This window comes from Notechis scutatus, chromosome 2, assembly GCF_049901735.1.
Source record: "Notechis scutatus isolate UNSWTSFEM ecotype Mainland chromosome 2, rNotScu1.2, whole genome shotgun sequence".
In the NCBI taxonomy this organism is placed as follows: domain Eukaryota; kingdom Metazoa; phylum Chordata; class Lepidosauria; order Squamata; family Elapidae; genus Notechis; species Notechis scutatus.
The window spans coordinates 233,812,742-233,829,713 of record NC_142010.1 but is presented as its reverse complement, the minus strand read 5'-3'; the positions used below and the strand labels follow the sequence as shown (position 1 = coordinate 233,829,713).

General features: G+C 39.5%; 1 protein-coding gene across 3 annotated transcripts in view; it reads right to left on the bottom strand.

The window, feature by feature from the left end:
* Nucleotides 1-8,499: 8,499 nt before the first annotated feature.
* ARHGEF28 (Rho guanine nucleotide exchange factor 28) overlaps nucleotides 8,500-16,972 on the bottom strand; it is a 147,956-nt gene continuing 139,483 nt past the window's right edge. For all 3 annotated transcript variants that reach the window (XM_026670627.2, XM_087958267.1, XM_087958268.1), the window contains one exon: nucleotides 8,500-10,040. In XM_026670627.2, the coding sequence (XP_026526412.2) occupies nucleotides 9,874-10,040 (167 nt within the window). In that variant the 3' untranslated portion in view covers nucleotides 8,500-9,873. The remainder of the gene's footprint in view (nucleotides 10,041-16,972) is intronic.

Genomic DNA, 16,972 nt, shown 5'->3' with positions numbered 1-16,972 from the left:
GTAATTTCAGGCCAAAGCATACTTTGAACTAGAGGAACATGATAGGAAAAAATGCTACTGTCAAAATAACAGTGTTTATAATCCAGACTTAAAAGAACTTGATACAACTTGTGAAACAATTTAGCCCAGTGAAAATAGAAATGGAAAAACATCATAGCTCTGCCTGTGTGTTCTCCTGCTCACTCACTCACACACGTAACCATGTCTTAGTGGGTTTATTAGTGGGTATATTAATATTCCCCAGCAATTCTCTTCACCAAAAACCCAGAACTATCCCAATTAAGTCCAGTCACAGGCAGAACAATGCTAGTCCACAGAGCAATGACCAATGAGTCTACGGGGCACTTGAAAGTTTCCCAATTAAAATAAACCCACTAGACAAAATTAAATCCATAATATAAGAGGGTTCACGAGGCAAGAAAAGTCCAGAGTTCACAAGGCACAATCCAAGTCAAGGCACGGTATCAATCCAAAGCAAGACAGGATTCACAACAACCAAAAACACACAGTTAAGAAATGAGTACGTTGTTCCCAGCATTGCCTCCATCTGTCTACTGTGCTAAATAGCAGCCCATCAAGAAGGGCAAGGCTTTCTTGTGAGTAATCTGGCTGACCTTCGCTGCCTTTTCTCTGCCCTATGTGTTCTTGGATCAGTGCAGAAGGCAGTTCCTCTTCCTCATCCCTAATCGGCTGCAGCTGCATGCTTTTTCCATCTGACACCTCAGGGCTGTCCTGCTGCACCTGTGCTTCAGCCAAATCACTCTCAGACAGCTTCTTGGAGCCATTAACCAACTCCTCTCCTGATGTGCCAGGAACTGGTTCATCCTCCCCCAAGCTGGCATCTGAAGAGGTATGTGCGGAAGTGTCTGTGCAGTAGTTATCAAAGTCTGGATCTGATTAAAGATGCATCTAGGCCAGCATCCCCTTTCTCATGTTGACCATCTGATGCCACCAGGAAGGCCAGAAAAACTGACTCAGTTACAAAATACTAACAAACCTGCTTGAATCAAATGTGTTGTGCTAACTCAAGTATGTGACCATGTTTCTATGAAACTTATCAGCACTAATCCTTCCACCACCAGCCACATCAGCCACCAGCCAGAACTGATGAAGCTTCTTAAATGAGAAGCAAAACATCTTCCTCAAGGGGAAAAAAACATAGTCAAGTTGCCTTTTGAAAAAGCACCTTTGAGAGGATCATGGAGGTTTTCATATGCATAATTAATAGCTACTGATGGCCTTCTATAGTTCTGTCAATGGTCTCATCTACCCATCTTGCTTTCTCTAGCATGGAAACACCCTACTAATTACTGAATGCACAGAGTAACCTCAGCCTATATCTGGGTTACTATCAAGGCAAACTCTGCCAGTAGTTAACAGTAGTTAATTCCTTTGCTGCAAATGTGATGTTTTCCCACTTTTGCTAACACAGGGATATAACTCCAGGAGCCAAACTGTTCAATTAATTGTTCTAACTGGCAGAACATATCTTGGTTCTAGGTAAGACCTCTATGTAACAAGTTTTCACCCACTGCTGCTCGTCCCCAGGTGTTTTGGAGAATAAGCCAATCCTTCTTCTCTATGACAGCCCTCAAGTACTGAAAGACCGCTATCTTGTCACCCCCAGTTCTTCTCTTCATTAGGATAGACATACCTAGTGCACCATAGAGAGCATTTTAACATACTGCACCTCTGTATGGTTTGCCAATTGCACAGTGGCAGATAGGAAAGCACTCCAGAGGGTTAATGTCATTGTCCAGAAGATCATTGGTTGCCCTCTCCCCTCTTTGGAAGAGCTTTATAGCTCCCGCTGCCGTAAAGAAGTTCCAAACATTCTCAAAGATCCATCTCATCCTGGGAATCCTTTTTTTTGAACTATTACCATCTGGCAGACGGTACAGGATAATAAAAACAAGGACAAATAGGCTGAAAAACAGCTTCTATCCCAGGGAAGTAACTCTATTGAATTCTACTGTATAGTGCAATATTAATGCAATAACAGGGGTTTTCAATCCAATGTATAAAATGTGAAGGATATGTGTTTGTGTTTATTTTCATAGTCATAATGTACACTGAAGATGGCATTTAATTTTGTTGTACGAAGTGTAATGACAATAAACTATAGTAAACTAATCATTCATCATACAATTTAGCCTCCAGATCCCTTATCATCTTTGTTGTTCTCTGCATACTCTTTGTGGTCTCAGCATAATTTTCGTATTGTGGCTACCAGAACTGAATGCAGTATTCCAAGTAGGATCTCAGTGGTGCCACATAGGCAGTGCTATCACTACTCATGATCTTGATGCTATTTTTTTTGTTACTGAAGCCTAGGACTGCATTGGCCTTTTTGGCAGCTGGAGCATACTGCTGGCTCATACTCTCTAATGGCCAAGCTGATCCTTGCCACTGTAATGGGATGAGGACTGTTGCCAAAAATGGAATACATTTCAGGAATTCATATGGTAACACATTCATAAATATGTTCTAATATATGCATAAAAGTGAGACAGTCTCAAGACTAAATTGCTGATGCTGGTTAGTTATGCAGCTTCTAAAAATGTTGCCAAAACATTGGCTGATTGGCACTAGCACTGATTAGCACTAGCACTAGCATTTGCTCTGCTGCAGATCTGCAAGTTTTGTAGACTTGTAGCTGGCTAAAATGGAATCTGGCAATAGTCCCAAAATCCAAAAGCAGAGTCCAAAGCAAGGGTTGAATATCACTGGATTTCTGTTCAAGATAAAAAAGCATGGGTCATGAGACCTAGAAAGAACTAATATGTCAACCTTGGTCCAGCACTATTCTGTTGCAAACTGAAGTCTTTTATTCTCCTACCTTGAGTGTGTCAGTTTTTGCTGACCTGTTAGTTTTGGAAGAAAGAAGTGAAGTAGTATTATCTAGATCCCTTTCAGTTTGGTTTCCAGCCAGATTATAGCACTTAGATGCAGAGGTGGGATTCAAATTTTTTAACAACTGGTTCTGTGGGCGTGGCTTAGTTGGTGGGTGTGGCTTGGTGGTCATGTGACTGGGTGGGCATGGCCAACTTGACATCACTCATGTCAAGGGGCGCTTCTCCTCGCCTGGTCTCTCATGAAAGTGGGAATGCTGCAATGGTCGTAAGTGTGAAAAATGGTCATAAATCACTTTTTTCAGTGCCGTTGTAACTTTGAATGGTCACTAAATGAAATGTTGTAAGTCAAGGATTACCTGTACAAAAATACAAAAAGCTTCTTTGCTTGCAAAAAGCTGCCCTAAATACCAATCATTAGATTAAAAATACCTGCAAGCCAGAGTTACAAATCAGGCAGGGTGCCAGAGCACCTTGAGGAATGAATATAGTTTAAATGCAGTGATAACTATCAAGCAGCCAACTCTTGCTCATAAAGTGAAACCCTTTAGCAGATAGGTCATTTAAGCTTTCTAGAAAGAGCACACCCAGGAGAAGCAATCCTTAGATTAATTTGTACCACTTAAAGATACCAGCTGGTCTCGCTCATCTCATAAGATATCATCACTGAAGGTGGAGTGCGCCAATGGTGCATTAAGTTTAAAAATGGCCGAACTACAGCACTCGAGAAGTCCTGAATGCTTTCAACTGGGAGATTTTTCCTCATCCGCCCTACAGCCCCGATCTTGCACCAAGCGAAAGCATTCAGGACTTCTTGAGTGCCGTAGTTCGGCCATTTTTAAACTTAATGCACCATTGGCGCACTCCACCTTCAGTGATGATGTTGTCCCCATACACTTCCCACAGTTGCCGAAAAATTTCAATCGGTTTATGGTTTTTTGCCAACAGAAACCTTATCACTGATCGCACCTCACAACTCGCGGGATTTTCAATTGCAGCACACATTTCAAATGTTTGCTGTGAAATAACGGGCAACAATACGAACCTCCCACTAGCACGACTAGATGCAGATTGAGCGACAGATGCACAGACCAAAGATGGCCACGCTAGCTCCGCCCCTTCTTTCTACAGATGAAAACGTAATCTATTTTGTGGATAGCCCCATACAATCCGGAGTGATTAGCCAGTCATGGGGGCGGGCCCTTCTCCAAGATCATGCCCAACGCTGGTTTCCCCATACATGGAGACCATTGAAGCCCCGTTCGACAGATACAACCCATCACTGGAGCAAACGTTCCATCTGTAGAGCCAATTATGCCAGCATTCAACGGCTCTACAAGCTCCGAAAATGAGATGCGGTGTCCTCCGTTTTCTCTGGGCAATGGAAGAACGAGCATCGTGGATCTCCACCACTACCATCGGAGATGGAGACTTACTAGTCGACAGTATTTAGGACTCCGAGTACAATTGATAATAGGGCTGCAGCCACGCCAATATCTGTATATTGGTCACTCCTGTATAGAGTTACTCCATCTGAGGTCACTGCAATGCTCGAGTATGACATCTAGCGCTCCAGGCTTGGATCGCATTCCTGCTGTCAATCTCTTGATCTGGCACCATCCATCTCTAGCAGCTTACTACGACTTGCTGCTAGCTGCCGGGGGCCTGTCAGAATACTTAGTTTGTTCATGGGTGACCTTCTTGCTCAAGACAGACGATCCATCAGCTCTGGGAGATTACCGCCCTATTTCGATTGCCTCTACCATCCTCCATGCCTTCCATAAGATCCTGGCATGGCATCTCCACGATACCCTAAAATTTTCACCCTTCCAGCATGGGTTTCTCCAGCAGGACGGCTGCCTGGAGGCAACGACCCTTCTTCATACCATTCTACGGAGGGTCCATACAAAGCATGAGCCTTGTGCGATGCTGTTCCTAGACATCGCCAAGGCATTTGACAATGTATCCCACCATACGCTGTTTCGTGTCACCGAAGCTGCTGGTTTACCACCTCCTTTGGTGTCTTATCTTCGACACCTCTATGAGCGGTCCACGGTACAACTTGGAGGAACTGTTACCACCTGTGGTCAGGGCATCCAGCAAGGCGATCCTCTGTCTCCGCTCCTGTTCATCATGGTCATCCAGATCGTTACAGCTTCTCTACCCAGACCTCGACGGCCACCGGATCAGCAGTATCGCTTATGCTGATGACCTGGTTCTGTTTTCAGAGAAATCCCCACAGCTTCAAGAAAAATTACATCTTTTATTGGAAGCCCTTACACGAGCCAGAATGGTGCTGAATGCCAAGAAGTCCCTGGGTCTTACCATCGCCAGGGATGGGAAGAGAAAGTGCATGGCCCCGTTACCAACCATCTATGAATGTGCGGGTGGCTGCATCAACCCTCTTGGCCCAGAGGATTCAGTTCGTTATCTCAGCCTCCAGTTTAATTGGAAGGGCCGTGTGATCCCCAAGTACACTGGCAAATTGGACTCTCTGCTCCAGGAGCTCTCGCGGGCGCCACTAAAGCTGCAACAGTGGATGCTGCTGCTACAAACATTCTTGATGCCCAAGTTCACCCATGAGCTCGTACTAGGTCACGTGCATGGAAATACACTGCAGAAATTGGACTGCCTGATCCGTGCAGCGGTGTGGCGCTGGCTGCGATACCCCCATGGGCTACTTCCATGGTCACATCAAGGATGGAGGCCTGGGGGTGCCTTGTTTCTCTACTTCTATCCCGTTGCTCCAGGCGTTGCGACTTGAGAAGATTGCATCCCATCCCACCATGCTGTTTCAGATCATTCAGTGCCAGGATGCATTTGGTCTTCTGCGGCACCAACCAGCCGTGCAGAGTTAACGCTACTGCTGTGACAACCAAGGCTGAGGCACAGGAGGAGTGGAAGACTGTGCTCCTGACTTCTTTCGACGGTTGGGAGCTAGGGGTCCCCAGGATCGACTCAGCCAGCCATGATTGGCTATTACGCCCCTCTCGCGTGTTCCCCTGTATTTAAAGGGAATCCAATTGATGCTCCCTACGAGATCAAGGAGTACACGGGAGGGCGATCGTCAGACCACCACTAAGATGTGTAGGGGAGCCTGCCGGGCCCCAGAGGATCAACCACGTCCTGTAACCTTGCGAGGTGACGCATGATGCCCGGTGCATGCGGCACAACCGTGTTGTGCAGCGATTGGATCAGTTTCTGCACTGGTGAGGCTTCCGTCCAAGTGTCGAGCCCATCGTACTATCTGGCACATCCTTCATTAAACTGGACTTACTGGTGGAGGCGATGAACCAGCTCTGGGTCGTGGATGCCTCCATTGTGTCCGGTTATCGAATGCGGGAGACCTGGGACATCAAGGTCTCCAAATACAGAGAGCCTGATCGTGTCGCTGATATTCAGCGATGGGCCACCATTACCTCATCTGTCTTGGTCCACCACCTCCCTGTTATTGTTTCCAACCAAGGACTGCTGTATGAACTGTTTGGCGCTGGGCTACGGACTTTGGGGACATTGGTCTCCTTATGGTCGTTGGCTCGCTCAAATGCTATGATGCATATAGGCACAGAACCAGGAAAGGTTGAGTCTGGAACTTGGGTGACGTGTGATTCATGACACTGCCACAAGCAGCGACTCCACTGGTATGACCATCTCTAGCGAATTTTCACGCTCAGAGAGATCTGCCTGTCTGATAATTTATGATACCCTAGCCAAATGCCTCGTCATCTAATTAGTGATGCGCATGAATGGATGAACGAGATTCCCACTGTCCCTACCTACTATATAGCGAAACTGGTTTGCTTCATGAACCCTGTGCCACATCCACTTAGCAAGTCGACCTTCATCTATGTAGACTGTGCTGGGATGTCCAGGGGGAAAGTAGTGACCAAAAAATGTCAAGATAATGGCTGCAATCAAGCAAAGTTGCAATCCTTTTTTTTTACATATAACCCAGATATTCCTGAGATGACATTGAAATTTTCTTCTATAGTATTTCTTGGGTGTTGAAAGGAATTAAGTCTCTAATACTGAGCTAATGAATTCTTAATGTTTCTAAAAGCTCATGTTTAATTCAAATAAACATTACAAATGTCTAAATGATGGATACTTATAGAATACAGACTGCTTAAAAGACCACCTAGATTCAGCACATTGGCTTACGTTTTAAATCTTTCTTTCCCTATAAGTACAGAGGCAAGCTATAAACTGATAAAATTTACTTTTATTGTGAATATGGGTAAGCAAAATAGACAATACTTAATGTTAAAGGTCTGAAGATCACTGAAAGTATTGTAAATAAAGATGTGACATAATTTCTCTTCCACAGGCACAGTGCAGTGCAGGAAATAGGTTAGTAGGCAATTGTTCTTTCCAAGAAAGTATGTGGTACACATATACTGTGTAGTATACACACAGTGAGTACTAGTAGTAAATGGACTCCAATATATTATGGGTTGGTTGTGCACATTCTACCTTTACCTGTTAACAGCCACTGCTGTTTCTACTATATTTCATTTTTGCCTGGACATAGATGTGAAATGCTGTCTGACCATTCTCCATTTTAATATTTTTATCCAATTTGCAATAAAATTCCCCATTTTATCTCCCTCCCCTCTGTTGAACTTGACTGATTTAGCATCGTCCTGGAACTTAGAGAGAGCAAATTCAGCTAATCATTGCCCAAATTTAGAAAACCAATAGCTAGCTCTGAGAATTAAGCCTATCTGCAAATTTTATCTACCGTAAACCCATTAGTCAATAAGTTTACTTTCCCCCTCCTTTTAGTTCTCCATGAATCAACAAACAGCCCCTCCCTCTTCTTTCACAAGAAGCCTTCAATTCACTATGGTGATATTCTAGCATGCACTGTGAAATGTCCCATTTCAGTAAATTATGAAAATTCAGCAAGCTAACCAAGCAGCATACAAGGGCATATTTCTAGACCTAGACTGTGTCAAATGGATCTACAAGAGGGGACACCTGGGAGGCCATTTATCCAGTGAGAAAAACAACTCCTGCAGATACAGGATTAACATTTCATCCATAGCTGAAACAAAGGAAGGGGAGGGAAACATGAAACATATAATTTTCACCAAGTGGAAAAGAAGCATAGTTTTTAGGAGTTTGCAACATACAGTACTGCTACAGGTTTGCTATTTAAATTAAGTTTAAGTTAAGTGATCAGTAAACACATATAGAGGTGGCAGGGAAGTTGCATTCATAGCTACAGAGTTCTCTGAAGGAAGTATTGAATGGTAGGAGTGAGGAGATGGCAAGCACTTATTAACACTACTGACTGAATCCTAAGGCAACCTACAGACCCTCTTTGCTTACAAGAATTAGAACTCATTGAAACACTAAGAATCTCACCACTGTAGCAACCGTAAATGAAACCATCTGCAGTTAATTGATTTATGACAGAATCTTGGCTATTTTTGAAAAAGCTAAATGCGATCAGACCTGATCTTTGAATGGACTCATAAGCAAGCAATCCCACTTGCAACTGTAGGTAGGTAGGTAGGTAGGTAGGTAGGTAGGTAGGTAGGTAGGTAGGAAGGAAGGAAGGAAGGAAGGAAGGGAGGAAGTTCCAAAAGACAGTTTTAGGATACTACTTTGTGATTATCATCAATAAAAGTACATTGATGTGTCCATGTGATCACTAGGAATTATATTCAGCTCAGCTTCAATTTCATATTGAAAATTACATACATAGTCAGCTGTATATGTGCATATACATACACAGAAACACACATCTGGAGATTGAAAATAGTAATTCCATTCAAAAAGTATACAATTCATTTGCAAAATGTACAGAAAAGATCCTTATTTATTGTAGTGCATCAAAGCTCTGCATTCTGAAAGATATATACTAATTCACAGCCCATGCATGTACAAAAGAAATCGGTGTAACCTGGTTTATTGTTTAAATAGGAAAAATCCTGCATTTGCTCTTATTCCACTTCCTAGCCTTCTATCCTATGTGAAAGAGAAATGCCATGAGTTTTGCTGCTTTTGATATGAAAGGCCACTCTGAATAGTTAAGGACAAATTCTAAGGCAATACATAAAACTGATCCCTGGAAAGCAAAAGATGTTGTACATGGTTGATGAAAATGACAAAAATATCTACTAAGGAATGATACAGTAAACAAATGTAGCTTGAAGTGACAAATATATGGACATTAATTATTTACTAAAACTCTTTGCTGTTAAGATATAATATTAGGACCACATTAGACTACAGATCAAAAGGTTCACAACTGAAACAAGATAAAAATAACTATAATGTGGCAGAGGTCCTAGTGTGATAATTCAACTGAAAAAGCTATAGTGATTCAGAAGAGGTCTTATTTCAAGAGCTTTTCATCATTATTTCAGGTCACGATCATGTCTGTGTACATGTTATGAAACTAATATGAAAGACGTAATGTGGTCGTGTAACTTGGAAAGTAACTGAGAACAATGCCTTCTTCAACTCGATACTTGTTGGTTACATGAACTGAAATTCAATGTATCTGAAGGGAAGCAGCCTGAGGTAATGATTGGACTGATGCTTATAAAAGTCTGTAATCCACTATGGTACATTCAGAAAGTACAACAGCCAAAGACCGAGGTTCTTGTTTCTGTTTTTCCATTACATAATTTGTTATCACGGTGCTTTTTTTTGTAATTGAAGTTGTATTCTTAAATTTTAGCTGCTCAAATTATAGTGTACATAATCTAAAGCAAAAATCTTTCCATTTAACCTAGTCCAATGTTGATCATCTTACTTCAGACATACAAATACATATGTATATATACATATATACACCAGGTGTAGTTTTAGAGCCCATCAATGTTCAAATGTCACAATTTAAATATTACAGGTATATTTTAAAAAATAACTTAATTTGTATCCTATGGATAGGGAAAATTTGTATTTTGAAATAAATAATATACTGGCAAAGCAATTTGTATACAGAATAACTAAAATTAGAAAAGCTACCCCAAAGTGCTACTGTATTAATATTAAAAACGAGGGATTAGAGATAAACAATCTTTTCTTCCATGCCACCATTTTCTGAATCTTGTTCCATGTCACAAGGTAAATTATGAAGCAGAACATCTGAAGGGTGAAGTAACTGAAAGTTGCCATGAGTTGAATCAAAATCTTGTAATCTTGGGTACTGGCTCTGCAATGCATTCATATCTAGAACATAAAAGCATATATAGGTTAAAATTACTTCTTGGCTTGCACTATGCATGTAAGTCCTGCATGATGATTATATTCAAAAAAATTCTTAATGGCTACTTTGTGGGTCCAGCCCAAGATATTTACTGACTAAAACAAGGCAATCAAATATAACCATCAGCCACCAAGCCAAAGTGCAAAGTATCCAGGGTTAATTTATTTTGGCATGTGAAAATACCTCACATATGTCTGTTTCCCACTTTGGCCATAATTATACAATAACAAATTAAATCACTAGTTTTAGACTTGTGTGATTTCTTTTCCTAGGACAATTGCCTCTTCAATTGATTTCCTTTGTAACAAATTTGCCCGAAACATGTAGTGTCACTGTTTCATATTTTTCTCACAAGAAAATAAAAGGAATATTATTAATATTAATTAAATATTTAATAAACTTTTTTAAAAATCAAAAAGATAATCCAGTGAGTGCTCAGTTGAGTGAAATGCAAGAGCTGAGCTGCAACAGAAACTCTTGTGCTGCTTATTGCTTAATTTGTTTACATGAGCCTTTAGCAAGAATTTACCCAGATTGGTTCCATTTTAAATAAAACACTGAAAACTCTGTTCCTGGCCTGAATGTGCTGCAATTATTAAACTTGTCAAACTATTTGTTATGACTCCAGGTGTTTCTCACAATCCTGATTCACAGGGTTCCACTTATTCTGGGAATGGAAACGACCTGAATTTCTTTTTATTAACTTGTGCAGGGAGTAATCTGGAAACACTTCTGGAAGACAAAGAAACTACAAATGCCCATTTCTGGATCCAACCCACTGAACTGGCTATGAGAACCTCCTTAAAAGCCAATTAACAGGAAGAATTACAAATATTGTAAAATTTGGGGGGGGGGGAACCATTCACCTCCCATCACCATCCCTAAAAGTTCATCAAGCTGAGAGCAAGCGCTTGTATACCAGAGAAATGTCTTCCCAAGGACTAAATGCCTTCATTACCAGCACAGCATGATTGTATTTATGTTCAAAAACAAGCACAGCATGAATGTGTTTATGTTCAAAACTAACTTTTGGAAATGAGGGCAAATTTCAGCCCCATTTGGATGCCTTGGATTCAAACACTAAAAGAAAACCAACCTATTCTTAATTCTTTCTCTGTCACTGTAAGCTTTTTAGGTGACTATTAAAGTCAAGGGGATTTTTTTTAAAAAACCCTTTGAAATTAAGCAGACTTTCAAATATTCAATACTACATACTATAAATGAAAGTATTATTCTTCAGCATACAGTACAGTACTGAACACAAAATATTCATATGAAAATATGAATATTTACAATCAATGTAAAGTAGCACATATATTGCAGCTTTATGTAGCCTGTGTCCCCAATAACTCTGAAATTCATCTCCCACAATCCTGAGATAATATGGCTATTTAGTGGAGGGTACTACCTCAGAGCTGCCTGATAAATTATGCTTTCTAAATATTTTGGGGTGAATCTTATAGATTCCATGTTAGGTCTTCCAGGGAAGAAATGGCAGACTGAAGACAATTCCATGAAAGTGGAACTGATTACTGTGGGGCAATGAACATCTGGCAAGAAAACCTCAATAATTCCTTTCTGGACAAGGAGAGAGCACCCACAAGTGCTCCAGACGGTTATTCCTCATGAAGAGACTTTAAGGTAGCAGTCTCTGGCAGGTTTAAAGACTGGGAACTAAGGGAATAACCATTTTGAGCAGTTGGTGCCTTTGTAAGGAGACTAGCCCTTCCTCAGAGTCTAACAACTGCTTTTTTCACAAACAATACAAAATTCATGGACCAATTACATGACTCAGCGTAAGCAACTTTTTACAATGGCCAGGCAGAAAAGATGCTAAGTTTCTAAATGCTGCCTACATAGCATAAACCTGAAGGGTAATAATTTTTAGTAAAGGCTGAATTTGCATTTAGCAGCACCAGCTTCAAGTGCCTAAAAACTTTTTTTCAGATATGTGTCTGACCCAGGGAGATGTCACTTTCCAGCACTTTATTGCTAGCCACCAAACATATCTTCACTTCTGGTTACAAATTCTTCTTTAGAACATGCCAGCAGCATCTGAAAAGCCTCTTAAATGCACTGTCATCTTTTAGTTCCCAATACAAGAAGTCCAAAATGTGAATGCCTCAACACAATTTAAGTAGTATTTGGAGAATTTAGAGTCCATATGTATATTTTTTAAAAGTATATTTGAACATGTTGTACTGTATATTCAAAATGTTCAAAATATTTACTTTGAAATAAACATCTCACTGTCTTTTAAGGTACACTAACATCCAACAGGATTGTGTTTTCTGAGAAATTCAAAATGAATTGTTAATATAATGTATATACCTTCTGTGCAGCTCAATGGGATACATACACATTAGAAAAACTGCTCCAATAAAACATTACTGTACCTTTTCCAGGGTTGTCATGACAGCACTATTTGAATAATGCATGATTTAAAGGCAGTTCAGGCACTGTTTCAATTTTTTATGCTGTCAGTTGTTTCTAAAGATATGAGATTCAATATCAGGGTCACCAATCACTGACCTTACAAGAAAAGATTAAGAGAACTAGGAATGTACAGTCTTACAGTATGGAGTGGGGGAAAGACTTAAGCAAGCATCTTACAAAGAAAGTAGCCACGTCACTGGCATCTACACATAATCTAAGCTCCCCCATCTTTCTTCTCTTTACATAATACCGCGGCTGCCACTTTAGAAAATGCCTGTCTCAAAGTTTATTTTTATTGGAAAAGTCATACTGGCACACCTGGGAAAACCCGAATGTGAGAGTTCAGGGTTTTCCCTCAGTAAATCAAAAATCAAAACCCAACCCCTGCACCCATCACATGGTCCAATCACCAGATCTTCCAACTTGAGACATCCCTTCAACCCTTCCTCCTCCAGGTGTAGGAAGAACATGACCTTGACTGAAAAGAAGAATGCTATTATGTCTAACTACTAACACTCTAACCCCACCCTCCTAATATCCCAGGCACAGGAATGTGGCAGCATGAAAGTTTCTGGGTTTAATATGGTTTCCAAAGCTCACAAAAGTAATGATACATTTATTCTCATTCTATATGCCAGAATATGGAATAATGGAAGTTTAGGAATACAGATTCTACTAGAAGAGTCATTAAATGTGGTGTCACCAAACAACGATTAGTGTCAGCTTTTCTGATAAGAGAAAACGCAGAAGGATTTGTATTGGAAAGTTCCAGAAATGAGAAAGTATTTAGAAGAAAGTGGAAGCCAATGATGAGAAAAAGCTTTAGTTTAATCAAGTACAGATCCTTGGCTGCTATTTAGGTAAGTAGGCACAATTTCACAGTCTCCCTTACAAAAAGGACGATTTTTCCCATGTGCGACACCATCATTCTGAAAGTGGAACAGGAAATCCTGCTGTTGCATGTTTTCAAAGTTCATCTTAAAAGTGGCACAGTTCTGGGACAAATCCAGGGCATAACAGATGGCACAATTGATTGCTAAAATACCACAGTGAAAGTAAATCCATTGCACTTTTTACATGTCATGAGAAATGTCATACCATTCAACGTGCAAAATAGCTATTTTGAGTGCTTGTACCTGAACTAAAACATGGATGTGGGATGTTTTGGTTTGTGTAATTGGTTTCTTTTTCTAGATATGGATTGACATGTGATTGCTCTATAAAAAAAGTGGAGCCTAAGGGGTTGAGGAGAAACAGTGCTAAGGGATTTCCTTCTGATGGCATGTGCATCAGTACCTGGAAGCCATTTTTTATTATGGAGACACTGCTCTAAGGAACAGGCACACAAGTCAGTACATTGAAGTTGACTAATAAGAGTGGGTAAGGAAAGATCAGAGACAGTCAGCTGATGGGATTTCTTGGGTCATCATTACAGATGGAAGAGAGAAGACAGAGTGGAAGGCATCAAGGTCAGTGTTGGAGAGAAAAGAGGGGTTACCTTACACCACCTTTGCCCTCTATGTTCAGTACAAACACACTAGGACCCCTCTAGATCAGTGTTCTCAACAATGTAAAGTTTAAAAGGTGTAGACTTCATGTCCCAGAATTCTCCATAGTGGGAATTAAGATCCACATGTCTTCGAGTTGCCACAGTTGAGAAACACAGCTCTAGATTTTGTTTTTGTTTGAAACAATATAATCAAAACAATGCTTCACCAAAATCTATTTTCATTTTGTGTAGATCTCTAATTTCTAGGAACTGGAAATCAGCTCTTTGGTCTAATCAAAATTTCATATGCTAACAACTATGCGAAAAATTTCATATGCTAACAACTATGAGAAAAATTCAAAAGCTAACATGAAACCACTTCTGCAATTAACTTCTCTAAGAGCCAACAATGATACTGCCATAATGCCCCAAAGGCAAACATATTTTGGAGAAATGATATCAAAAAGCCACAGGTAAAATCAGAAAGTATGCTTATTTATATCTATTTCTGATATTGATTCAAGAAAAAATATGCCATATTTTTAAATAAATAGTAAGTGTTTATGATCAATTTCTCCAAAATCTGAAGATATCAAACCCAAATCTTTAAAAAAAAAAAACTATATGAAAAAATGTGAAAGAATAAGAGCCATATCATTTTATAGCTGTAGTTACAATTCTATTTAGTAATCTAATGAAATTATTATTCAAGTATATAAATATTTCTAATACATTTATATAACTATCAAATTATCTACCCAAAACTTGTGTAAAAATTAAATATAATATCAAGACCACAAAAGAACAGTTGGTTCTTGGTTTTTCTTCAAACCAAGTAAAGTAACTTATGACTTTACATTGCAAAGATGAAAGCAGGGAAAATTCCTTTTGCGGCTCAAGTCTTTGTGGCTGAACATTTTCCATTAAAGCACGAAGCTATCATTTCAACTAGCAACAGAATTTGTAAGGTACAATGCATTGGAGAATTAGATTGGAAGTCTAGGACGATGTTTCTCAACCTTAGCAATTTTTACATGTGTGGACTTCAATTCCCAAAGTTCCTCAGCCAGCATGAATTCTAGGAGTTGAAGTCCACACGTCTGAAGGATGCTAGTTTGATAAATTCTGGTCTAGGGAAACCAAAACCTAAGCCTTGGAGTCAGGTGAAAATAATATATTACTGAAATGTTGCTGTATGGGAAACCTTTACTTTATTTCAAATATAATCATTTTAATTTATTTAAGTACATTTATTTCTAACAAAATGAAAATCCACTCCAACTCTACCACCTAATAGTATAGATCCATTAATCTGCATTATAGGCCAAATAATCTGCATTATATCTTCATAACTAAACAGAGAGCAGAGTTTTGGAAAATATTAAAATATCACAATGTATAAAGCATAACTGTCTGTGATGTTAATTCAAAACGTATTTGTTATGATACCCTCCAGAATTGCTGCAGGAGATTTCTATTATTTGGTTTCTTCCAAATTTCCGGTGGAGAAGAAAGACGTACAAGAAAAAAAATGTATTCTTCATTATACAACAAGATCTAATCTCTTTTCCTTGCCTCATTTGGTCTTAGGATCCAAGGATGTGAATTCATTATAATAATAGAATATAATTGTTTATTGGCCAAGTGCGATTGGACACACAAAGCATATGTACATTTTTCATCCTATTAGTTTCTATTTCTGCGGGAAGGTGTGGTTTATTAAATCAGTCTGTATCAAATGTTTAATAGACCTATCGGGTTCCAAGGAGATTTTGTGGTTTTTCCCTTGGACCTGATCGGCAGTCAACTGAATCCTCAGTCAGTACTTGGTATGGGCATCAGATGAGGCCCTGGTGCTGGACTGCTCCTACGTGGCATCTCATAATATGTGTCCCTTGGTTCTTCTATGAACTAAGGGAAGTGAAATGCCAGAAGAGACATCTGAGGTCAGATCAATATGAAGTGCAGTTTTTAGGGCAAAGCATCTCATTCCTCTTCAGTATTAATCTCTACTTATTCTTTTCCCATCTATTTAGTTGTTTGTAACCTGGCCATTTTCGCAAGTCTTGGGATAGAGAGTCTATTGTTTTATTAACATATGTTTATTTGTGCTGTTGGCTGGATTTGCCATCTTGTTCTTTATCTTGTCATTGTTCTTACTAACTTTGGCCTTTTAAATTCCATTTTTGTTATATTGTGAATTTCCCAGAGTCAGTTGTTGGAACAAGGTGACATATGCATTTATAATTATTACTATATTGTTCTGAAGTCGGGGCAGCAGCTAAACTAAATAAATTAGGATTTCCAAAAGCTTTATTCCGCCATTTACTACTTACTTTTCATCTTATCTTATGATCCTTGCTGGTTCATTTCTATTGTTCTCTCAAATTCATAGTATTAAAGCTGCCTTTCCTTTCAGCTTTTGAAGTTTTGCAGTAAAATTATACACATACACATGATCCATTCATTATTCTTCTAACGATGAACATACCTTTTATTGGCTTGCTTCTTTCCCAATTCATTAAACACAGCTGGGCTCTATATAAGAAATAATGAAAAGAGAACCTAGAGCTTTTAAATATATCTCTGTGAATTTATCATGAGGGGAAAGAAACAGTTGTCCTGCCAAGAGAATATTCTGGCAATCACCTTGATCAGTGTTTTTGTGAGCCTATAAAGAAACACTTAAAAAAATGAACTCTGCTTATTTTGCAACAACTATCTCAGTTAATTAAGTGTTCTCATCTTCTTTTGAAATGGGACAATTGCAAAAAAATTCTTAGTGGAGGAAAAACCAATCCACTATAGAACTGTTGTTTTTTTCAAAAGGATCTTTGCAATCTTGCCAATCGCTGTCCATGAATTTGGACAGATGATAAAGTGTTAGAATATTTAGTAGATTGTTGGAAGCAATATGCTGACATTGAAAACCACCCAGAACGTGCTTTAAAGCACTATGGGGCAGTATAT